Source organism: Gopherus evgoodei, chromosome 3, assembly GCF_007399415.2.
Source record: "Gopherus evgoodei ecotype Sinaloan lineage chromosome 3, rGopEvg1_v1.p, whole genome shotgun sequence".
NCBI lineage: Eukaryota > Metazoa > Chordata > Testudines > Testudinidae > Gopherus > Gopherus evgoodei.
In genome coordinates this window covers 167,107,123-167,131,697 of record NC_044324.1, presented here as the reverse complement: position 1 = coordinate 167,131,697, position 24,575 = coordinate 167,107,123, and the positions used below count along the sequence as shown (strand labels likewise).

At 47.9% G+C, this 24,575-nt stretch overlaps 1 protein-coding gene across 5 annotated transcripts in view; it reads right to left on the bottom strand.

The window, feature by feature from the left end:
* TOGARAM2 (TOG array regulator of axonemal microtubules 2) overlaps positions 1 to 24,575 on the bottom strand; it is an 81,480-nt gene that overhangs the window by 16,318 nt on the left and 40,587 nt on the right. For all 5 annotated transcript variants that reach the window (XM_030557336.1, XM_030557335.1, XM_030557339.1 and 2 more), the window contains 7 exons: positions 21,592 to 21,697; positions 18,125 to 18,360; positions 16,761 to 16,919; positions 15,658 to 15,775; positions 14,646 to 14,749; positions 13,662 to 13,860; positions 12,107 to 12,323 (listed from right to left, as the gene is read on the bottom strand). In XM_030557336.1, coding sequence (XP_030413196.1) covers positions 12,107 to 12,323; positions 13,662 to 13,860; positions 14,646 to 14,749; positions 15,658 to 15,775; positions 16,761 to 16,919; positions 18,125 to 18,360; positions 21,592 to 21,697 — 1,139 coding nt within the window. The remainder of the gene's footprint in view (positions 1 to 12,106; positions 12,324 to 13,661; positions 13,861 to 14,645; positions 14,750 to 15,657; positions 15,776 to 16,760; positions 16,920 to 18,124; positions 18,361 to 21,591; positions 21,698 to 24,575) is intronic.

Sequence of the window (24,575 nt, the reverse complement as noted above, 5' to 3'; positions counted from 1 at the left end):
AATTGTCTTAGTTATCAATTGTAAAACTTAGCAAGGTTTAATTTGCAATGTTTTTTTTGTTCAATATAAAATAGTACTGTTTGTATTCTCAAACCTATTTGTGTGAATGAGGAATGTATGCATCAGGAAAAGATAAGGTGTGAAGGCCATTGTTACAGCCAGAGTCAAGGGACGGCTGTTAAACTGTCTGGCATCTCAGAGTAGATACATGCTTCGCAGTGTAAGAATGCACAGACCCCAGTGAACCAACCACCACCTCAGGACCACGCAGAGTCAATTTTTTTGACTCCAGAAGAAGACGTAGAGGAACAGCCTGCAATACCTTACAATCTACGCTCTCGTAAGGGTTGCCAGAAGCAGATGACTACATAAAGCAAGGCCCAAGAAGAAGCAGTAGTGAGCCGAGCGCCTGCTGCCTGGTGGACTTAAAACTGTGAGTGCAGTTCCCTCAGTTGAGGTTGTCAGAACCAGAAGGGCCTTGCCTCCAACATGCAGCTCTGGTAGCGCCTGTTCCTCGGCTGCTGGTATCTTAAGGTCTGGGGTGCACACAATGACAATTCTTTTATCCAGCAGCAAGTGTGGATAGCTCAGACCCTTATTATTTCTAAATGCTGGGTCTGCAGCCACATCCCAGCCCACTCTCAAACTGGTGTTCCTGTCCTGGCTATCCCACTCAATTACCCAGACCTCACTGGAGGACCTTGTCTGTTTAACACAATATGGAACAGTAATGACACCTGGGAAGAGGCTATTGGCAGTTCCTTTATCCCACTTGGGGGAGCAATACACCAGGCAAAAAGGCTCCTAAGTAGTTAAATAATGGCAAATAAAACCAGAGAAAGTTTAAGAGCCCTGGCCAAGGAAACAGAGGCAATCGGACAGGTGGCCCTCCAGAACCGTCAGGCATTGGACATAGTGCTCGCGGCCAAAGGAGGGACCTGTGCTCTCACTGGAAAACAATGTTGTATGTTTATACAATACCAATAAGGTAATAGATCGCTATAGCCACTTAGAACAAATCGCATATCTTCCTCATAAAGAGCTGAGTTCTTTATGGAAGTGGCTAAGTAACCTGTTCAATTTCTCTGGCATAGGAAACTGGTTGTTTCAGGGAGCCCTAACTATCCTGTTTGAAATCTTAGTGATTTTTGTATGCTTTCAGTTAATCTGTTGTATCCAGAATTGTGTCACCCAGATGGCTGCCCCAAAACAGAGTGCTAATATAATGATTTTGAATATCACTGATGAACAAAAAGATAAGAAACGGTTAATTTGTGAAACCCAGTAATTGTTGGTCATGGCGTGCGCTTGACCAAAAGGAGGGATTGTGAAAGTAGAATAAATTATGTTGTGAAAATAGAAAGGATTAAAGAAATGCTGTCTGTACCTTTAAGAAAAACTGTTGGAATGCTGCAATCCAGGTGTCAGGAATACAGACATTCACATAGAACAATTGCACCATTTAAGGGCAATTGGTGAAGTATTAGCCTCAGATCCATAAAGAGTTAGTAAGGAAGTAGGATATGCATGCTGTGCCCCAGGTGAATTTTACAGTTTTGCTTTCTTTGTTCTTTTGTCTGATTCCCGCTCTTTTATCTGTATAAATAAGACTGTTTTGGCCTTGCATGGCCGCTCACATATTCTGAATGTTATTGGCAGAGCGCTGTGCTAATAAAACAGAGTGGTCTGACAAATTGTGAGTCCTGATTCTAACTTTGACAGTGTGGATAGCAGGTCTAGGTCCACCACCTACTAAGGAAAGGCCAGAACACAGTGGTGCTGACCTCACACAATTCTCTCTGCTTTACACTCAGATACAATCTTGTCCTTATGATCTAAAACCAATTTCCCTGCACAGAGGAACAGTGACAGGCAAGCAGTGAGCAAATTCTATTAGCTATATAAGAGCTCTGGCTCGCTGGTGCAAAGAGAGTTAATAATTCCATTCTAAGGCCTGCCTCTTGAACACTTTAAATATTTCAGGCATATTCACCCAGTGCAGTATTTCTATAGCTGACATAAATCTGTATGGCAAGGGAATTTACAACAGGCCTTGGTTATGTAGTTATTGGCAATAGTAATCTTGCCCCATACAGAACAACATTTGGAACAAGCCATCATTTAGCTCTGGATTTATATTTGTTTGTTCTAGTAAGGAACTTAGCAAATCATAAATTTCATTTAAAAAAAATAAGAGCAAGGGTTGAAGATATTTATGAACTGAAGAGAGGAGAAGGAACCCATCAAGGCCCATAATTTAGAGCTTCTTAGGAGGTGGTACAGCAGAAGCTCTGCTGGGTCAAGGTCCCCATCACATCAGCATCAAAGCAACTTGCCTGGGAAGCCAAGATGAGTCAGAAACAACATCAAAATCCATGCACTCCTTTGTCCTTATGCTCTAGGGATGTTCAGTACCAGGTTTTACCTCTTAGCCCCATCTTTATAAAAAACCAAACTAAGAGTCCAGATCTAATGAATTCTAACATGTTGGGGAAATTTGGATGCAGATTCAAGCTTTGCCATTCTGATCCCTTTCTTCTTGGTAGCTGGTGACTAAATACCTTTGAGGATCATTTCTAGACAGGGTTGAGCACCCATAACTCCAGTTGAAGTCAATGGAAGATATGGTTGCTCAACACCTCTGATCATCGTGTAGTGAGTGATTTGCAAACCTAGGATCATCGTAAGACTCCAATATTTTGTGTGGAACTCATAACTCACTCAAACTGCAGTCCACCATGGTGTGAAGATAAGTCCTATACAAGGTATAAGACTGTGCCTCTGCAGAAGGGAAACAGCTTTATTTTAATGTGTAAAACTCTTAGTGACCCTCATTACAAGGGACATCCCTCATTTTAGACCCAAACTCGTCTCTCATCACACACACATCTGCTCTGATCTCATATTTTATTTATTTTCATGTACGAATTTGGTGCTGCTAATAATATGCCAGACTGACAAACCTGAAGACTGAAAGCCTCTGTTGACAGAACAAGCACAACAAAAACAGTGCTAGCACAAACTTCACCCCATCCCACCCCCATCCACTGGCAAGGTGTCTCAACCCTAACCTAGATGGTTGAGTGGGTAATTCAGTCTCTATGGCCCATTCAGGCTATCTGGAATACTTTTATCGTTGTAGTAAAATCTCCTCAAGAGGCGGTAGCCAAGTCAATGGAAGAATTCCTGTCTACATAGGGATTTAGGTCCGCTTAACTACAGGCAGGCCTACTCTACACTTGAAAAGATCCACCTCCACAACAGGCGGTAGCTATGTCAGCAGGAGAAACTCTCCTGTCAATCTAGCACTGTCTACACCGGGGGTTAGGTCAGTATAACTGCATCACTCGGGGGTATGGATTTTTCATATCTCTGATTGACATCGCTGGGTTGATCTAATTTTCTAGTGTATGCCAGCCTTCAGTCTTAACCCTCCCTTATGAAATTACCAGCAGGGAAGCCAAATGTGATGTAAACACCTGTCCACTGGCAAATGGGTTAGACTAGTAAAATCAGTCCATACAGACAGACAATCAGGCAGCCATCTGACAGTAACAGCTTTCACTCCCTATTGACTTGGGCTTGACGTGAACTAGTGTCCTAGAGGCAAAAACTCCATATCCAACAGATATCCAGACCTCCATGCCCACATTTATTGATGTGAATAATTAATATCAGGAAACAATTACTCATGAAACCAAGATGAGAGAAAATATTAGCTGAGAGAGGGAAAAGTTAATCTCACAGCATTTTAAAACATTGATCCATATTACTGTTTTTCCTTTTGTTCCTCCTTCATTGTGGGTTTTCGTCCCAAAATTAGGACCATGATGGATTGAGAGCTGTGGTAGGTGGGAGATAGCATGAGATGGATGTTTGTGTTTGTCTAAGATGTACATACTGGTTGCGTATCTGAGATCAGTTGTGAGAGGAATAGTGCAAGACAATGAGTCTCGAAGGTTAATATGTAGAACAATATGACACCAATTTACATATATATAAGGTGAGGGCTTTATTCATGTAGAGGGATCTCACAGCACTTTCCAAACTGTGGGGCCCGTTGTGGCTTTGAGAGTGTTATAAGGGGCAGTGTGAAGGTGCACCACCCCAGAAGGAGCACCTAGAAGAAATGAAAGTGAGGCAGGTGCAATATCACTGGGAATGCTAGGGCAACTCTGGAAGAGTGCAAGGTGCACTCTGCACACCCTGCAATAGGCCATCTTAACTAACTAGTGGGAATGGGGCTTGTGTCATGGCCTCACTTCCTGCCCATCTCATTTGAGGTTTCTAGCATCCCTGATTACACTAGAGACCCCTGGTCTTTACACTTGAGGAGGGGGGTTGTGCTTGGTCCCTCTACAGGTGCCCAAAAGAGGGGCTGAAGGCAGTTCCACTCCACCCTATTCTTGTACACACATGCAGGATCAGGCACAATCTGTGCCAGGCATCCATCACCTGATCTCTGCTTACTGCGCTGGCTTGCTGCAAAATACAGTAACATGTCAAATTCTGGAGCTCAGTTCTGATCTTTAAAGCACTCAATGGTTTGGGTCCAGGACATCTTAAAAGATCATATAAAATTCTGGGAGTAGGACCCCACTCCAGGACTCCCACTCCCAAGTACAGCTGAACTGTCCACTGCAAGGGTAAAGCTCATCAGTATAGGGGACAGAACTTCCCCAGGAGCTGCTCCAAGACAGTGGAACAAAGTCCTGCAAAAACTAAGAAACATCACAAACCACATCATCTCCCACTCCAAGCACAAGGCATACTTCTCTGATCTTACCTGAGGTAATATAGACATAGCACAGCAGACATGTAATATATTACATGAAATACACTGCTACCTCGATATAACACGATCTGATATAACACAAATTCGGATATAACATGGTAAAGTAGTGCTCCGGGGTGGCGGGGCTGCACACTCCGGTGGATCAAAGCAAATTCAGTATAATGCAGTTTCACCTATAATGCGGTAAGATTTTTTGGCTCCTGAGAAAAGACGGTTACTCACCTTTGTAACTGTTGTTCTTCGAGATGTGTTGCTCATATCCATTCCAGTTAGGTGTGTGCGCCGCGCGTGCACATTCGTCGGAAAACTTTTACCCTAGCAACTCAGTGGGCCGGCAGGTCGCCCCCTAGAGTGGCGCCATCATGGTGCTCGATATATACCGCTGCCGGCCCACCCGCTCCTCAGTTCCTTCTTGCCGGCTACTCCGACAGTGGGGAAGGAGGGTGGGTGTGGAATGGATATGAGCAACACATCTCGAAGAACAACAGTTACAAAGGTGAGTAACCGTCTTTTCTTCTTCGAGTGATTGCTCATATCCATTCCAGTTAGGTGAATCCCAAGCCTTACATAGGCAGTGGGGTCGGAGTGGAATGTGGCAGAATGAAAACTGCTGAGCCAGAGGTTACAGCATCTCTTGACTGTTGAACCTCGAAGCAAAGGTATGGACCGAGGACCAATGGAGCTGCACGACAGATCTCGTGGGTAGGAACACAAGCCAGCAAGGCGGCAGATGAAGCCTGAGCCCTGGTAGAATGCACGGATGTGGCTTGGGGAAATATGAGCCAAATCATAACAAGTGCGGATGTACGCCATCACCCAAGATGAGATCCTCTGAGAGGAAAACAAGCAAGCCTTCCCTTTGGTCCGCTACCGTGACAGAGCTGGGGCACCTTACGAAATGGTTCTGTCAGCGTAATATAAATGCGAGCACTCTACAGATGTCCAGGGAGTGCAATTGTTGCGCCCATTGCGTTGAGATGTGGGTAACATGAAAGGCCGAAACCACCTTAGGGAGGAAAGCCGGGTGTGGTCATAACTGCACCTTGTCTTTGTGAAACCTAGTGTACGGCGGAACCACCGTAAGAGCTCTGAGCTCGGAGACTCATCTGGCCGATGTAACAGCTACAAGGAAAGTTGTCGTCCAAGACAGGTATAGCAGAGGCCGGTCGCGAACGGCTCGAATGAGGGAGACATAAGTCTGGTTAAAACTAGGTTGAGGTCCCAGGTCGGGGCTGGGCGGCGCACCCGAGGGTGCAAGCGCTCCAAGCCCTTGAGGGACCTCAAACCCATAGAGTGTGAGAACACGGAATGTCCACCTTAGCCTGGCTGGAAGGTAGAGATGGCTGTCAAGTGTACCCGCAGCGATGATACTGCCTAGTCCTGCCGCTGAAGGCCAGAGGTAGGCCAAATAGAGGGGATAGAGACCTCAGTAGGAGCAAGATCGAGCGTATTGCACCTGTAGAAGAAACGCGTCCACTCGGCCAGGTACGTTGACCAGGTGGAAGGCTTCCTGCCATCCCGGCTCAGTTACGCAGCAGCCACACCGTGAGGCGAAGAGGCTGCAGGTCCGGGTGACGAAGCCTGTCGTGGCCCTGAGTGATGAGGTCTGGGTGGAGTGGCAGGGTAATTGGGTTGGTTATTGACAGGCCGAGCAACGTGATATATCAGTGCTGCCTGGACCACGCTGGAGTGATCATGATGATGCGCGCTCTGCCCCTGCGGAGTTTGAGTAGGACTTAATGAACCAGTGGGAACAGTGGGAAGGCATAAAGGAGTTGGCCTTTCCACGGCATCAGGAATGCGTCCAAGATCGATCCCCAGGAGAGACCTTGGAAGGAGCAGAACATCTGGCATTTTCTGCTCTCGCGGTGAGCGAACAGGTCTATGTGAGGAAAAATCTCCACTTCTGGAAAACCAAACGCCTCACATGGGGCAGAGTGACCACTCGTAAGACAGGAAAGACCTGCTGAGTCAAAGCGCCAAGGAGTTCCGAACGCCTGGGAGAAAGGACGTCACCAGCTCCATCGAGTGGGCCATGCAAAAGTCCCAGAAATGGATGGCATCCTGACAAAAAGGTGGGGAGGACCATGTCCCTCCCTGGTTATTTATGGAGCACATGGCCGTTGCGTTGGCTGTAAACACCGGGATACCACGGCCTTGCAGCTGCCGCTGGAACACCTGGCACGCCAGGAGGACTACTCTCATTTTTGGGGCATTGATGTGGAATGCCAGCTCCCGAGAAGACCAAAGGCCTTAAGCTTGGAGGTGACCATGAGCACTCGAGCAGAGAGATGACGCGTCCGTCGTCAGGGGCAGTGAGGGCTGGGGCGGATGGAACCGCATCCCTGCCCACACGAGGGAGGGAGTTAGCCACCACTCTAGGGAGCCTAAGGTGCTCGAGGGAACGGTGACTACCATGACCATTGGTTCCCTGTCCGGGCGGTACGCCGAGGTGAGCCGGACTTGGAGAGGACGGAGGCGGAGCTTGGTGTGTTTGGTTACAAACTTGCGGGCAGCCATGGACCCAGGAGACTGAGACAAGTGCGAGCCGAGGTCGTTGGGAAAGTCTGCAGACCTCGGATGATTGTTGCCATCGCCTAAAACCGCGGCTGTGGTAAGCAGGCTCCGGCTAGATCGGAGACCAGGATAGCCCCTAGGAAGTCCAACCTCTGTGTGGGAACCAGAGTGGATTGCTCTATAGTAATCATCAGGCCTAGACCTGTGAATAAGACCGTGACGATGACCACGTGCTGAGTGGTTTGTGTCTCGGAGTCTCCTTGGATAAGCGAATCGTCCAGATATGGAAAATGCATATCCGACATCAGCGAAGGTAGGCGGCGACTATGGCCATACACTTGGACAATACCCGTGGGGCTGTAGAAAGGCCAGACAGCAGGACCGTAAACCAGAAGTACTGATGGTTGGCTAGAAAGCGGAGGTATCTCCCGTGCGGAGGGAAGATGGCGATGTGAAAGTACGCGTCCCTCATATCGAGGGTGGCATAGCAGTCCCCAGGAGGCAAGGATGGGATAATGGTTCCCAGGGATACCATGCGGAACTCCAACCTTATCCTAAACTGGTTGAGACCGCGCAGGACTAGGAAGGTCTGAGACCTCCGTTCGAGTGGGGGACTAGGGCATAACGGGAGTAAAACCCCTTGCCCCTTTCGTCCATCGGCGTCTGCACCTCTTGTAGGAGGAAATGCTCGTGAGAGGGGTCCCTGAAGGGGGACAGGGTTGGAACAAATTAGAGGTGGTATCCATGCTCCACCGTGCGCAGGACCCAGCGATCTGAAATTAACTGGGGCCACGCCAGGAGAAAGCGGAATTGGGATCCCGGCCTGTGACTGGTACACCGCCCTCAGGCGCACCTTGGAAGGTTCGTCTTTGGTCCCAGTGGTAATTGCAAGGGACCTTGACCTTGGCTCTTTAGGGGTCCTGACGTATGTCTGCGACCACCTTGGCCTCGCCTTTTGCCAAAGTCCTGTCTCTGGCTAGGCACAGAGCATGGCGGCTGGGGACAGAAAGGCCTGCGTTTGGTCGCTGGCATATGCATGCTGAGAGAGCGCATTAGGACCCTGTTGTCCATCAGGCTTCGCAGCCTGGGGCTGTCTTTGCTGCGAAGAGGCCTTTACCAACAAAGGGTAAGTCCTGAATGACATACTGCAGCTCCGGCCGGAGGTTTGAAACCTGAAGCCATGAGATGCACCTCATGGCGACACCAAAGGCCAGAGTCCTGGCTGCTGAGTCTGCTGCGTCCAACGAGGCCTGGAGGGACACTCTGGGTACCTTTTTCCCCCATCCTCCAAGACGGCAGTGAACTCTTGGTGGGAGTTTTGAGGGAGAAACTCCAGAAACTAAACTACCTTCACCCAGGTGCTATAATTATAGCAGCTAAGCAAGGCTTGTTGCTTTGCTACCCAGAGCTGCAGGGCCTCTGCAGAGCACACCTGGTGGCCAAGTAGGTTCATTCGCCAAGCCTCCTTCGGTTTCGGGGCTGGCGCCCGCTGGCCATGCCAATACCTCTCCTTAACAGACTGAAAGACTAGTGAGCAGAGAAGAGAGCGGACAGACAAGTAGTCATACCCCTTAGAGGGCACCATACCGGGTCCTCTACCTCTGGGACCTCCTCCATGGAGGTACTAAAAAAAAAAAAAAAAAACGGCATTGGCAGAGCCTCTGACTCTATCTGACCTTGCCCAACTCGGCACCGGGGACCGGCACCGGTACCTGGAACGAGATCCAGACCTGCAAGCAGAACGGTGCCGGGAGGTCGACCGAGATCTCGAGGCTCGGGGAGAGGCTATGGGAGTCACGGTACCTGTCTCGGTGCCGGGAGTCGGAACAGTGCCGATAGTAGCGGGTCGGCGAACGGGATACCGACCGGTGCGGCGAGTGCGACCAGTACCGATGAGGAAAACAGCACCGGGACTGCAAGTGGTGTCGAGCGTGCCGACAGGACCTGGAGCGTCTGCGGGACAGTGATCATGAACGGTGCTGCTCTGCTGTGCTGACAGAGGACGGTCATATGAAGAGACTGTATTACCCGCACCGGCGGTGCTGAGGTCAGGTAGCATCGACTCTGTCATGGCAATGAGATCCCTCGCCGTTGGTAATGTCTCCGGCGTGGAGGGAACAGCAGGCTCAACCACAGTGCCTACTGGGGAGCTGTCAGGCACCGGATTCGATGGCCCTTGTGGGACCGGGATCGACGGTGCCGACGTCGTCGGTGCCTCGGTAGGTGTCGGTGCCGGGTGATCCGACTTAGATGAGCTCTCTGGCTGCGGTGCAGTTGGCACGGAAGCAGCAGGAGCAGTAAGCTCAACCACGGCGCGTGCCGGGGAGCTGTCAGGCACCGGATTCGACGGCCCCTGTGGGACCGGGATCGACGGTGCTGACGTCGTCGGTGCCTCAGCAGGTGTCGGTGCCGGGTGATCCGACTTAGACGAGCTCTCTGGCTGCGGTGCCATTGGCATGGAAGCAGCAGGAGCAGGGGGCTCAACCACAGCGTGTGCCGGGGAGCTGTCAGGCACCGGATTCGACGGCCCTTGTGGGACCGGGATCGATGGTGCCGATGTCATCGGTGCCTCTGCAGGTGTCGGTGCCGGGCGATCCGACTTAGACGAGCTCTCTGGCTGCGATGCGGGTGGCACGGAAGCAGCAGGAGCAGGGGGCTCAACCATGGTGCGTGCCGGGGAGCCATCAGGCACCAGCGGGAATTGTAGGCTTTCTCGACCTCGGAGGAAGGGAGCGGTGCCGAGTCAACTTCGATGCCAGCGACGGCCGGTGCCGAAAGGCCTTGGTAGTACCGGCGGGGCCCGGTGCCGAGGAGGCGCTTCTGCCAGCCACTTGATCATCGCTCGGTGTCAAAGGCGGAGGGGTAAGTGAAAGTCCCACTCCTTCTTGTTCTCGGCTTAAAAGCCTTGCAAATGGGGCACTTAGCTGTCAAGTGTGATTCCCTGAGGCACTTCTGTCATAAACAGATAGCTAAGGGTTAATGTCTCTTTCACCTGAAACACCTGACCAGAAAACCAATCAGGAAACCGGATTTTTTCAACTTTGGGGGGAGGGAAATGTGTGTCTGAGTCTTTTGTCTGTCTGCCTGTTTCCTCTGAGCTTTGGAGAAGTAGTTCTATTTTCTAGTCTTCTGTTTCTAAGTGTAAGGACAAAGAGATCAGATAGTAAGTTCTATGGTTTCTTTTCTTTGGTATTTGCATGAATATAAGTGCTGAAGTGCTTTAATTTGTATTCTTTTTGAATAAGGCTGTTTATTCAATATTCTTTTAAGCAATTGACCCTGTGTTGTATCATCTTAATACAGAGAGAACATTTGTATTTTTTCTTTCTTTTTTATATAAAGCTTTCTTTTAAGACCTGTTGGAGTTTTTCTTTACTTCAGGGAAATTGAGTCTGTACTCACCAGGGAATTGGTGGGAGGAAGAAATCAGGGGAGGTCTGTGTGTGTTGAATTGGCTAGCCTGATTTTGCATTCCCTCTGGGGAATAGGAAAGTCCTTTTTGTTCCCAGGACTGGGGAACGGAGAGGGGGGGAATCACTCTGTGTAGTTTCACAGAGCTTGTGTCTGTGTATCTCTCCAGGAGCACCTGGAGGGGGGAAGGGAAACAGGATTATTTCCCTTTGTTGTGAGACTCAAGGGATTTGGGTCTTGGGGTCCCCAGGGAAGGTTTTTCAGGGGGACCAGAGTGCCCCAAAACACTCTAATTTTTTGGGTGGTGGCAGCAAGTACCAGGTCCAAGCTGGTAACTAAGCTTGGAGGCTTTCATGCTAACCCCCATATTTTGGACGCTAAGGTCCAAATCTGGGAATAAGGTTATGTCAACTTCAAACAGGAGTCATGTGGATCTCCCATCGGCATCGGCTTCTGGCATGCCGAGCCCATTTTAAAACCCGGTGAGCCGTGCATGGGCTCTGGCACCAGGTGCAGGGAAGGGGCTACTTCCTGAACCCCGCTAACTATACTAAACTAACTATGTCAGCAAAGAAAAAACGTATAACTATACAAATATATATATAAAAGGATTATAACGTAACTATATACGAGAACTACGAGTAGCTAGGGAAGTGGAGGTCAGCTATGCCACGCTCCACTGTTCCAACGACCGACACGGGCAGTAAGAAGGAACTGAGGAGCGGGTGGGCCGGCAGGGGTATATATCGAGCACCATGACGGCGCCACTCTAGGGGGCGACCTGCCGGCCCACTGATTTGCTAGGGTAAAAGTTTTCCGACGAATGTGCACGCGCAGCGCACACACCTAACTGGAATGGATATGAGCAATCACTCGAAGAAGAACAGTGTTATATCAAGGTAGAGGTGTAAAAATAAAAATCCCTACACAATCTCTCTCTGAGGAGAAGGAAAGAACCAGACATGATAGATGTTAGTCACATTATTTCATGCACTTCTGGAAAGTGCTCAGATGCTATGGTTGTGAGCGTGGTTTATGACTGTGAGCGTGAGTATGGTTAAGAACATAAACAGTAGAGAGAAGAATCACTGAAATGCAGCCAGACACATGTTTTTGGTGAAAAACAGCATCCATCTACAGAGCCATTTAGAATTCAGTCAGGACACTTAAGCTGCTAGGCTAAGGGACACCCCTACAGCTGCTGGCCATTCCCTCAAACCAGAGTGGAGTTCATCAGCCAAGTGAGGTAAATAAGGGACTACTCTGAAATTTTTGATCTGAGGCTCAGAAATGGCTTACTGACTCCAAGATGGAGCAACAGTAATTGTGCAGGTATCACACAATGGGATACCCACAGTAGAAACAGGAAGAAGTAAATATTACCTAGATTAGCGATCATTGTGTCCAGCACCCTCACTGCTGCAGTATAAATCCCAGAATTCTTAGAGTTCAAGTTATCAGTGACAACCGTCACCATGGAGACCACGACCGGATGTAAGCCATCTTTGAGGATAGGGATTATGGAGGCAGCTGACTCTAGTGCGTGCTGGTTCACTTTCTTGTTGGAGTCCTGAAGTCTGAGGGCAAAAGCATCAAAAATCTGTTCAAAAATAAAAAAGCAAAATCAGGATGTATAGCACTGTTGGGGCTGGCAGGGAATGTAGAAATAGAGGCTTCCAGCAAGCACAGAAAATGGGCCAGATCCTGCCAACACCTCATACCAGGTCAGCACTTACTCCTGTGAGAAGTCTCACGGACTTCCATGTGCTGCTCACAATAGTGAGCACTATGTACAGTACTGTTTGCAGCTTCCAGCTTCTTTAATAGCTTCTCATTTTCCAATGTGTTAGGGAAAGGGGATTTGGGGGTGAGGGGCTGGCTGGAAGGGATAAAAATACTTATTATCCCTCCTCAATAAAGTTCAGAAATCCTTTTACTGAAGGGAGCAGCCAATCTCTTTAAGGTCCCCACATTTACCTTCCTTTGAGTCATTTCAGTGCTTGGGTAGAAGAATCACAATTACCAGTTAATAACAGAGTTTGGGAAGACAGGTGAGGCAAACTGGGCATAGCTCTGGCTTTGCCAAACTAGGGCTGGTTCTGATCCAAGTCTTGTTTTACCCAGCCCTCCCAAAACCTGGGGTTGGTGGAGTGCAGGGCTCTGAGAAATGGTTCAGGGTCTGATCAGTCTCTCTAACAGGCAAGCCTCTCAAGTGTAATGCATCATGCACTCCTCATTAGAACAGACTCTGACTCCCTGTCCCACTGCCACCACATTTTCAGGCAGTGATCCCTGGGACAGGGAAAAGCAGCAGCTCCCTGCAGCGGTGGGGGGGGGTGGGGAAGAGGAGAGGAGACCTTTCTCTTCCAGCTCTCAGTCTCTGCCCTTCCCTTCAAGAGGCAGAGAGAGGGCTCCAGTATGGGAGCCCAGGAGCCGACAGGTTTTTTGAGATAGAGGAGAGGTGAGGAGGAAGTGATCAGGCTGAGCCACTACATTATCCACAGAAGAGAAAGGGGGAGCACAAAGTTGGAGCTGCGCTCTTCAGGGCTAGGAGGTTCCATACCCATCTCCCAGCCCTCTCTTATGAAAAAAGTAGCAGCCCAGCCTACTCCTTCCAACCTCCCCACTCCATTCCTGAAAAACAGTGAGCAGTTCTGGGCAGCTGGGCTCCCTCTCACTGTTCTTTGGAGGGGAGAAGAAGGCAGAAACAACAGGGCCATAAGCAGCAGCAGCAGCTGCAAAAACCTTCTTGGGGGCAGCAGCAGTGGAATCTTGCAGAAAGATAGGGCCAGGCTTGAATTAACTGTATTGAGTAAGGGTGTGCCAGCCAGGCCTGAATTAATTGGATGGAGGGTGAAGGTAACTGCAATTGATTGTATGGGGGGCAGCCTGGGCAGGGTACATGGGGAAAGGGAACAAGAAAAAAGGCTCTTGAGACCTGGATGATGTTTGCGGAGACCAACTGGGGGTTGTTCCTGCAGTGCTCCACCAGGAGCGTCACTCCCTCCATTCGTGTCTGAAAGTCCTTGGCCATCAGGAGTTTGTTCAGCTCCTTGAGCTGCTCCATCGCTTCCACACTACGGAGAGATGAGCGACGAACCACCGGCTGTGCTGGTGCTAGGGTGTCTGATCTGGACCTGGTGTTGGGACAGAAAAACTCAAAGTCACCTTTGGGTAGCAACGTTTTCAGTATAACAATGACAAATACAGACTCGGGGCGCTTCCTGCTCACTTGGTTACAGTGCAAGCTTGCTCTAATAACTCAGCCTCAGAGCTTAGTATAATTACAGGAAGCAACATCTAGTTAACATTATCTCCAGTTTATAATTAGGAAACTGAAGCACGGGGGGGTTAAAGTGATCTACCCAAGGTCACCCAGAGGGATCAGTAGCAAAGCTGGGAATAGATGCCAAGTGCTGGCTCCCAGTCCTGTGCTCAGACCATTTCTCTCTTAGGGTTTGATCCAAAGTCCACTGAGTTAATGGAAACAGTCCCATTGATTTCAATAGGTTGGGGACTAGTTGCTTGTGGGGCTCATTAATTCCAGCACATACCTGGGAAAAATTCTAAACACAATGGTGAGGCTTATGCTCTCTTTCTTCTTGCCACCACTGAACACAATGGAACAAATCCACTGTGTTATCAAAAGAGAAAAGACTCTGGTGGCTCCACTGCCAGTCCTGGGAGCAAAAAGAACCAAGTTCCGGTCTTGAACTCTGATCCCCAGCACAGCAGGTGTGGCATTGCCCCTGGACTAGCAGCAGACACCTGACTCAGTAATGTTCTCTTTGGATCTGATCCTTATACACGGCTACAAAAAATTCAGACTAGCCTAGAGATAGTTTATTGATGAATAAGGCTGAAAACTCCATCATGCATATCCTCAAAGATAATGAAATAGTAACAAAGAAATGTTCAGTACCCTTCACTGGAAGGCAGACTGTCCTGGGAGGTAGTCAAGCTGCTGCTCCTAGACTCCCTGCGGCCTTTGGCAGGAGGTGGTTCAGATACATTGTCTTCCATCCCCTATATATATATATAAAAAATGCATCTATAAAAAGCGAGAGAAGATGGGAAATGATTTCTTATGACAGTGTAAAACACAGCTTAGAGCCAGGATCCGTGTTCTTCAGATGGGAAAGCAGATAATTTTATAGCCCAAACAGGGAGAAGAGCCAGAGATGCCCTGAAATCCACTGGAGACTTTGCTATTGCCATCCTAATCAATCTGAGGCATTCAGATGCTATAGTGATGGGCAGCAGTATAAAATCCTATGACAATCAGCTAGATCTGGTCACTTGCAAAACCACTGCAGCCACAAACTAGTGCCTGTTGCAGAGCAGATAACTCTGGGAACAGCTGGACCCCCCTAGTAGTTCTAAAGGTAAAGTTTTTTGGCCTAGAGAATACTGGGAGAATTCCACCTGAGGCATTCCTCCAGCTCCTCAACAAACCCATGTTCTTCTCTAGAAAGCCCATGCTCATCAGGATGATTTCCTACTTGCTGTAGGGATTTTGGAACACTTTCTAGTTCCGCATCACATGAGTGCAGAGGTAGTATTTTCTGATTGGAGTAGGTATGTGCTCCGATTAAGATAGCGACACATCTCTCTTATTTTAGGAAATCTTCCAGGGACATCTCCTCCCCTATCTATTAAAAAAAGGTTTGAAACTTTCAAGAGAACAACTCCCACCCCTGCCCTCTTTTTCTTTCTGGGTATGAAGGAGACCATTTTCTTCTACTTTCCTTTCTTATTTGTGTCCATAATTCCACCTATTTTACCTCCCTCACTGCCAACTGATAAACTGGGTCAGGATCTGCAGTTCCTTTCCATGAACCAGAAAAGCCCGGGGGTGGGTAGGTTGTGCATGATCATGTATAGATTCTCTCAGTACATATAAACAGAAGATATATCTCCTACTAAGCACTTACTTTCTGCTTTATTGTTGCCATAACATTCCGCAAGTCATGTGATGGGAGAGACTGTTTCAAATATCCATCGAATTTCGGATGAGGCATCAGCACATTCAGCATCTTCCGGCCATAAAACCTAGCATGGGAAGGGGGAGAAATTAATGAAGGAACATTTTCTCTCAAAATATCACCATTTTATTTATCTGTCCGGGAGGCAGGTAGAGATTACAAAAAGAAACTGACATTTTATGCTCTCCATGTTCAATACAAGCTAGTGGCACTTTGTAAGGACTTTTATCCCCTCAAAAGAGAGATAAATAAAGACTAAGATTTACCTCAAACTGGCATCACTATACAATATGGCCTGCTGCATACAACAGGCCATGGAACAGCAGAGCAATGAGGAAATATCCTCTCACTCTATGGAGATCTATTAAATAATTAAGGAATCTATTTTTTCTTTGATGAGGATGTGTAATGGTCATAGCTATTTACTTCCTTAAAAAGGCTTTCATTTTGCAAGCTTCTAACCTACTTTAACAAATTATTGCAGATTTGTTTTCATCCACTAACAAAGAGCAGCTACTTCTGTAGTGGAACATGGCAACTGTTCAACAGCACGCAATAGTTTAGGGTGGAAAGTGATAACTATCAGAGCCAATTGAAACTGCAAGGGGAGTTTAGGGAGCAGAATGCATTGATCCAATACCACCAGAATTTGACCAAGATAGTGGGTGCTAACACCCCTAATCTTACCAGAAATGCTCCGGGATCTTTCAATGACCATAAGTGGCCAGGGATTCAGTTTTACATAACACCCAAAAGATACCAAGGAAGTCATATATGCATATTGGAGCCAAAGGAAACTGATTGGAGACTAAAGGATGTCTCATGCAATGTAAATGCTTGAATGGATCTTTATTGCCCGATAACCCGTAAGAGATGGATCCTGCACCTTTTCTTAGCCAACAGTATGAACACTGGAAGCATGCTTTCCTTATGCTTATTTTATGTTTTCCTTATGCTTGTTTTACATTCGTTTGCATTGTCATGGTTTGTTTTTTGCCAGCTACTGATCACAAAAGGCTTCTGCTTCTGTGAGGGGAAAGGGACATCATTACCTAGCGTCTTGATTGCAGTCTTGAGCAAGCTTCAGCAGAGTCTGGACCAGTAGTTCTGTGTTGTCTCTGGTGCCTGACAGAAGTTTCTCAGCCCCAATCTGTTCCATGACAGTCAGTAAGTGTTCAGCGGCGCACTTTCGAACAGGGGGATTACGATGGCTGAAGACAAGATATCAAAACAGCACATGTCTATATAGTCCTTCATCTCCAAAACCACAGGCCTCTGCCACTTGACCAAGAGAGAGCTCCTTAATTGTTGGTAGTAGCAGGTCTCTTAGCCTCTCTGTGCACCCTGCTATTAGTGATCACAGTATCCATTCATACACACAGAACCATCATTTTACAGAGGGACCACGGACAAGGATGAGAGGGGAATTCAGTCTCCATGGCACATTTGGATCTTGAGGTTCCTGCTGAGATTAACAACCCAGACAGGGATAGGAGGAGCAACTATGCCTTTGACACAGATATTGGTGCACTAGCATTTGGACTTAGTTCACCAACTTGTTTCATATCCAGCAGCCCATTGAATGGTCAGAGACCTAAAACTACAATGAGGGACAGTGCTATAGTATATTCACCAACACAGCCTCTGCCTAGATATGACCAGAGCATTTGCTGTTTTAATGTTTTCAGGGCTGCAGAATGTATACGGACATGTATCTCACCAACAGTTTTAGCCAGACCTTCATTTACTGGAATGAATAGCACCTGTTTGAAAGCGCTAGGTATGGAATCATCACTTAGAAATGGTGACAGCTTAGTGGTTCCCACAAAAGTCTGCATCTCAAGACCCAGAGGATCTGCTGCACTGAACTGAATCTGGCATTTTGGTGATGCTCAGCTGTGCATTTTGAACTGAAAGTGATGTTTTTAAAGGCAATGATGAAAGACCCTCAGGAATTGACCCGGTGTGGCAAGTCCCACGCAGTTTCTCCTGTGGGTACACTCTAACCATACATATGACTGGTCCCTGCTCCTCTTGTTAATAATGCCCAGATGATGTGTGGTTTGTCCCAATGACCCCGTGATTAGTGCTTTATGGTCATTAAACAAGAGACTTGGTTTTGACCACACACCAAGATTGCTGTGGTCCCATCACCTGGAGAGTGGAGGGAGCATATCACAGGGCTCTGCACTGATCTATCTTATACCCATCACCACAGCATCTGGGCAATGTTGATGGACTGTGCTAGAAGGGAGGTCATCATAATGTGGTGACCTTATGATAATGGGAGGTGTAAATGAGTAGTGGCAGTGAAATACCCCAGAGCAAAGGGAATTCCTTCTTCTCCACCACTCTCTTGTTCCCCACAAAGCAAGTAGTCAGACTGCAGAGGTCAGACAAGGGAAGAGTCACATACTTTACTCCACTGGCCATGAGGGCAGCCATTGCTCGCGTGGGAGTCACACTCCCCACCATGATGCCCAGGGATCGATCAGCTGCTTTCTGAATGAATTCGCTGGAATCTCCTGTCTTGTGGAGCAGGACCCGGGCAATCTCCTCAACCTCCTGGTCCATGTGCTTCTTCATGGTCCTGAAGAGCTCGCCAAGGATGCTGATAGCAAAGCGAGATACCTTTGAGCGGAGGTTGCTAACCTGGAGGAGGAAGAGTTACGAGTAGGACACAGGAGTCAGCTAAGATAGAAGATCTACCTGCATGTATCTAGGGGCCCAGGGGAAACCAGAGTTTTATATCACATCAAAGGTGAAATATAGTCTATTGGTCTAAGCATATGACTGGAAGCACAGAACTACCCCTGGCTCTGACACTAGCTCTTCTGTAGGCTTGAGCAAATCACTTAAGGCCTGATTCAGTGCGACTGCTTGTGGAGTAAGGAACAACAGGGGGAAGTATTGAGCCCTTAACGTCTCTGCTTTGGTTTCTCCATCTGCATAACAGAGAAAATAATCTCTCCCTCTCTCCACCCCTTTTTCCCTCTGTCATGTTTTGAGGATTCATTAGGATTGTAAAACACTTCGGAGGAATGCGCTTTGTAAAGATCTGATCCTGCAAGATGCTGAGCACCCTTAATTCCCTCTGAAATCAGTGGGCATCCAGGTACTCAGCATTACTGTGGATTGGGCCCTAATGACAAAGCCCTATCCCATAGTCTGGAATGGATCAGCAGCTGAGAGTTCACAGCATTGTTTTTAAAAGATAGATTAGTGCTGCCCAAAGGCAGGGGATGGTCCAATGGTTCTAGCTATCTTCATATCCTATGTTATCACTATAAAGCAGGAGTGGCCAAACTCTGGCTCATGAGCTGTATGTGACTCTTTTATAGTTAAAGTGCGACAGCTAGAGCGCCCCTCCCCATTCTCTACCTACCAGACTTGGGGTGGTGGGAGCTCAGGGCTTCTGCCCTGTGATGGGGCTAAGGGCTTCTGGCAATCACAACTGGTGCCAGCTTAGAGTGGGTGGGCACAATTTAAAGGTTTGCCTCTCCCCCCGCAACAGCCTGAGTTACAGCCCCGAGGCACACACCCCTTCTTTCCCTCAGTGGCCTCATCCCTTCAGCTCCCAGGTATTAGCTCTGCATGGTTAGGCAGTGGCAAACAGTTGGGAGTTGCAGGGCAGGGCCTCTGGCTTTAGCTCCTTAGGGAGAGGCAGCAGCAAAAGCAGCAGTTCTCCCTGCAGGTCCCAACTGTTTGCTGCTGCCTCTACCCAAGGCACAGATCCAGCTTGCCAGCTCCAGCAACCACCATTTAGGGAGGGGCCCCGGTGGCACCATGTGACCGAACGAGGCCAGCAAACCCTGGCAAAAACTTGGGGGCGGGGTTAAACTGGATCCCCATGTGTGCCCCTCACACACCTCTAGCTTCTGCCCAGTGGGGACGGGGGGATCTCAGGCTTCAGCCCCATGGAAGGCATCTGCTGGGGCTTCAGCCCCACAGGGCACACGTGAGAGGGCTCGGGGCTTCAGCAGAAGCAGGGCTGAAACCCCAAGCCTGGGCAGGTGCCTCCTGCAGGGCTGAAGCTCTGAGACCCAGCAGGCATACCCCAGCTTTCAAACTTCTGAAGATTGTTGTATGCAGCTTGGAGGGTCCGGAAGTTTGGCCATGCCTGCTACAAAGAGTTCAATGCAAGGCCCAGAAAATGCAATTCCTGGACTGTGAAAGCAAAATCTGAGACAAGAGTGAAATGAAAGATGAACCCATGTCTCTGCATGTGAGCTTCTGCAAGGAAGAGAAAAAGGTACCTCTTCCAAAAGAGAACAGTGAGGTAAGAATCAGAAAAGAGCCTGAGCTGCAAAGTACAATCTGAACATCTGCCTCCCACATCCCTGAATTTCAAAGGGGGTAGGGGTGATTTGAATCCTGCAGATCTGAACACAGTGACCTATGAGCTCTGTAAACCTCTAACCCTATTATTCAAGCCTGCTAGATCTTTGTATTGCAGGCAGAAGATGGAGATCGGAGTTTACAGAAGTGAGCCAACTCTCATTGTTTGTTGCAGATGGAAGAAGGGTTAGTGTGCTTGGCAAACCATGTCTCGTAATAGCACAATCAGCTGTGCAGGCCACAAACAAGTGCTGAATTGGAACTTACGACTGCTTTGAACTCGTTGACGAGTCTAACATGGGCACAATAAAATCTCTCAATTAACTGATCAAATAAAAATAAAGATGTTCAGAGCAGTCATGGATGACTGCCCTGGAATCCCAGTGCTGTCTGGCTCATGGAGTCGAACACACAAGCTCCAGAACTTTGGATATGCAAGGAGATATTTGTGTTTGAAGCAGCAGGGGAAACATTTCTATGGAGCAAGGCACTAAAAACAGGCACTGGAAGGAAGAGGGAGAAAAGGTCAGCAGGGACCTCTGAGAGTGAGAGAGAGAGAGAGTGAGAGAGAGAGAGAAACGTGGTCTAGTGAGTCGAGCGTAAACCTGGGAGCCAAAACTCCAGAGTTTAATCCTGTCTGACAATGATGCAGTTTGGTTTAGGCAAATCAGCTTTTCTGTGCCTCAGTTTCCCCATTTGTACAATGCATAACTGTAATACCTAACTCAAAGAGGCAACAGAGAGAGAGTATCAGAGGGGCAGCCATGTTAGTCTGGATCTGTAAAAAGCAACAAAGAGTCCTGTGGCACCTTATAGACTAACAGATGTATTGGAACATAAGCTTTTGTGGGTGAATACCCACTTCGTCAGACACTCATGAAAGCTTATGCTCCAATACATCTGTTAGTCTATAACACGGGTTGGCAACCTTTCAGAAGTGCTGTGCCGAGTTTTCATTTATTCACTCTAAGGTTTCGTGTGCCAGTAATACATTTTAATGTTTTTAGAAGGTCTCTTTCTAAGTCTATAATATATAACTAAACTATTGTTGTATGTAAAGTAAATAAGATTTTTTAAATGTTTAAGAAGCTTCATTTAAAATTAAATTAAAATGCAGAGCTCCCCAGACCAGTGGCCAGAACCCGGGCAGTGTGAGTGCCACTGAAAATCAGCTCATGTGCCGCCTTCAGCATGCATGCCATAGGTTGCCTACCCCTGGTCTATAAGGTGCCGAGAGAAAGAAGAGAGACTGCATTCAGCTCTAGGGATAGAAAGAGAGAGATAGGTAGATGTTGTATATATAGATGCAGATATCAGACAGAGGTCTAAAGATGTAGATATAAAAATAGCTATAGAGACAGATACAGAGCAAATCCTAGAACTGGAAGGGACCTCAAGAGGTCACCTAGTCCTGTCCCCTGCAAATATCTAAATAAAGACAAAACACACACACACACACACACACACACACACACACACACACACACACACACACTTACTTATTCTATACCCTGTGTAGACATACATTTAATACAAATTTCTTACCTCTCTGGTAACTGCCAAGGAAACATCATGAAGTCGACAAAGGAGGACTTCTGAATGGCAGGTAGCCAGACATTTGATGCTGAAAAGTCCTTTCTCCTTCAGTGGCCTGAGAGGCAATTACAAAACAGACAGACAGAGAAGAGACAAATCATTGGTCTTGCATAGCACTGTGCTGAACACAGTTTCACACACCTGCAACCTGGGGATAGACCCTGGAACCCACACAAGTGGGACACCGAAAGCAAAGGTGCTGGATTTTCGAGAAACTCCCTATTAGTTTTTTAAACTGCTAAGAAAAAAATTGCTTTCCGTAGCCTGTGTGTGCAATTTCTCAAGGACCTAAGCTGGAGGAAGGTGTATGATTGATTTACTAGTTCCACATGATAGACTCAATCCTTGAGAAAACTGAAGATTTTCATGGCAGACTATGGATTTTCCATCTCGCTTTAGATTCAGGAGACAACTTGCATTTTTCTTCTATAACCCTTATTGATGTTGCCATTTAGTTTCAGGACTCAACTGACTGAATTAACAGTGCCACCTATTGCTGAATGACAAGAAGCACAGCCGCCTCTGACAGTCGCCGCAGAACTGGGGTACATGGATTTAACTAAATAGAGAGAGCCTTCATTTTTTCCTGTGTGGGGTAGGGAGGAGTTGTTAAAGAGAAGAGAAAGAAAGTAGGGGAGGAGTAAAGGGGAGAAGGAAAGAGAAGCAGTTGAGAGAGGGAAATTTTAAGGTAAAGGGGTTTAAAATAAAATCAAATAACCGTGTTTATATGCAGGGTGGCAGATTTTGACCTCAGTTACACCACTGTTAATCTGGAGTAATTCCGCCGAACCAAATGGATTCACTCTGGATTTACACTGGTGTAGCTGAGATCAGAAATGGCTCTATAGCTTCTGAATCCATGAATGTTCTCTTCCCTCTCTATGCCTAATTTCAGTATAGTGTGATCATCAGTTACATATCGTTGTTTGTGCCCCTGTTAGGCAGTGAGGAAAGTTCTTATTCTGAGGATCCTGGCTTCCTAATAAATTATTCCTCATACCCCATGCCCCTCTCCCCAAAACTCCTACCTTACAGAGACTACAGGCAGAGCAATTCCTTTCTCAGTATGCATTGAATCCTAGAGTTTACCTTAATCACAAGGAATGCACCTGATTGCTTGGGCCCCACTCACAGATCTATAATTTGCAGAGCTAGGGGAGGATGCAGTTTTTGAAATGAACACACACACACACACACACACCAGTAGCAAGGCTAAGGGAAAGAGGCCCAGTTCTCTCCCCTATGCTTCCAGCATGACGACTCAATCCCATCTCCCGCAGCAGCTTGAGGCCCTGCAAATTGTAGGGCCAACCCTACGTCTGCCTTTATGACTGCTGAAGTGGCCTCCATCTCCTTTGGCTGGGAGTCAAGGCAGGGATTTGATACATAGGAAACACAGGCTTCTAGCTGGAGTATCTTCTGATTATCCTATAATTTTATCTCTTCTCTGTAACTGCTATTTGTGGCTACACAAAGGGCCAAAGGAGAAGGTTAATGACTGATGTTAATCTGCTGTTAGCCACAGAAGCATTTCAGCCTGGGCAGGAGAACCAGGCTGTAGAGCTTTCCCTGGTTCCTATCTATTGGAAAGCAATTGCACTGTGAAGATTGGCTTCACTTAGGGTACGTCTACACTACAGGATAATTCCGATTTTACATAAACCGGTTTTATAAAACATTGTATAAAGTCGAGTGCACGCGGCCACACTAAGCACATTAATTCGGCAGTGTGCGTCCATGGTCCGAGGCTAGCGTCGATTTCCGGAGCGTTGCACTGTGGGTAGCTATTCCATAGCTATCCCATAGTTCCCGCAGTCTCCCCCGCCCCTTAGAATTCTGGGTTGAGAGCCCAGTGGCTGATGGGGCAAAAATTATTGTCACGGGTGGTTCTGGGTAAATGTCGTCAGTCATCCCTTCCTCCGGGAAAGCAACGGCAGACAATCATTTCGCGTCCTTTTTCCCTGGATTGCCCTGGCAGACGCCATAGCACGGCAACCATGGAGCCCGTTCAGCTTTTTTTTTTTTTTTTTTTTTTACAGCCACCGTATGTGTACTGGATGCCGCGGACAGAGGCGATACTCCAGCGCTACACAGCAGCATTCATTTGCTTTTGCATGATAGCAGAGATGGTTACCAGTCGTTCTGTACCGTCTGCTGCCAGGGTAATTTGGCAATGAGATGACGGTTATCTGTCCTTCTGTGCTGTCTGCTGTTATCATGGGTGCCCCTGGCTGAGGTCGGCCGGGGGCGCAAAAGCAAAACTGGGAATGACTCCTCGAGTCAATCCCTCCTTTATGGTTTCTAAAAATAGAGTCAGTCCTGCCTAGAATTTGGGGCAAGTGTACTAGAGAAGCAGTGTATCAGAGAGTACAGCTGCTCCGTGTCAGATCCCGCAGAAATGATGAGCTGCATGCCATTCACGGGGGGTGCCCCTGCAACAACCCCATCCGTTGCTTCCCTCCTCCCCCAACCTTCCTGGGCTACCGTGGCAGTGTCCCCCCCCATTTGTGTCATGAAGTTATAAAGAATGCAGGAATAAGAAACAGTGACTTGTTAGTGAGATAAAATGAGGGGGAGGCAGCCTCCCGGTGCTATGACAGTCCAGGTAGGACATTAAGCGGTGCGGAGGAGAGGAGCCCAGCATCCCGCTGCTATGATAGTCCAGGCAGTACAGAATCTTTTCTTTACACAGGAAAGGGAGGGGGCTGATGGAGCTCAGCCCCCAATTGCTACGATGAGGATGGTTACCAGCCGTTCTGTCCCATCTACTGGGAATGACAAGGAATCATTCCTATTTTTACCCAGGCACCTCCAGCCGACCTCACCTGAGGCAAGCCAGGAGCACTCACAGGCTGATAGTGACGATGGATATCAGTCATATTGTGCCGTCTGCCACCAGGCAGGGGAGAGGAGTGGATACTATGCTTCACTGC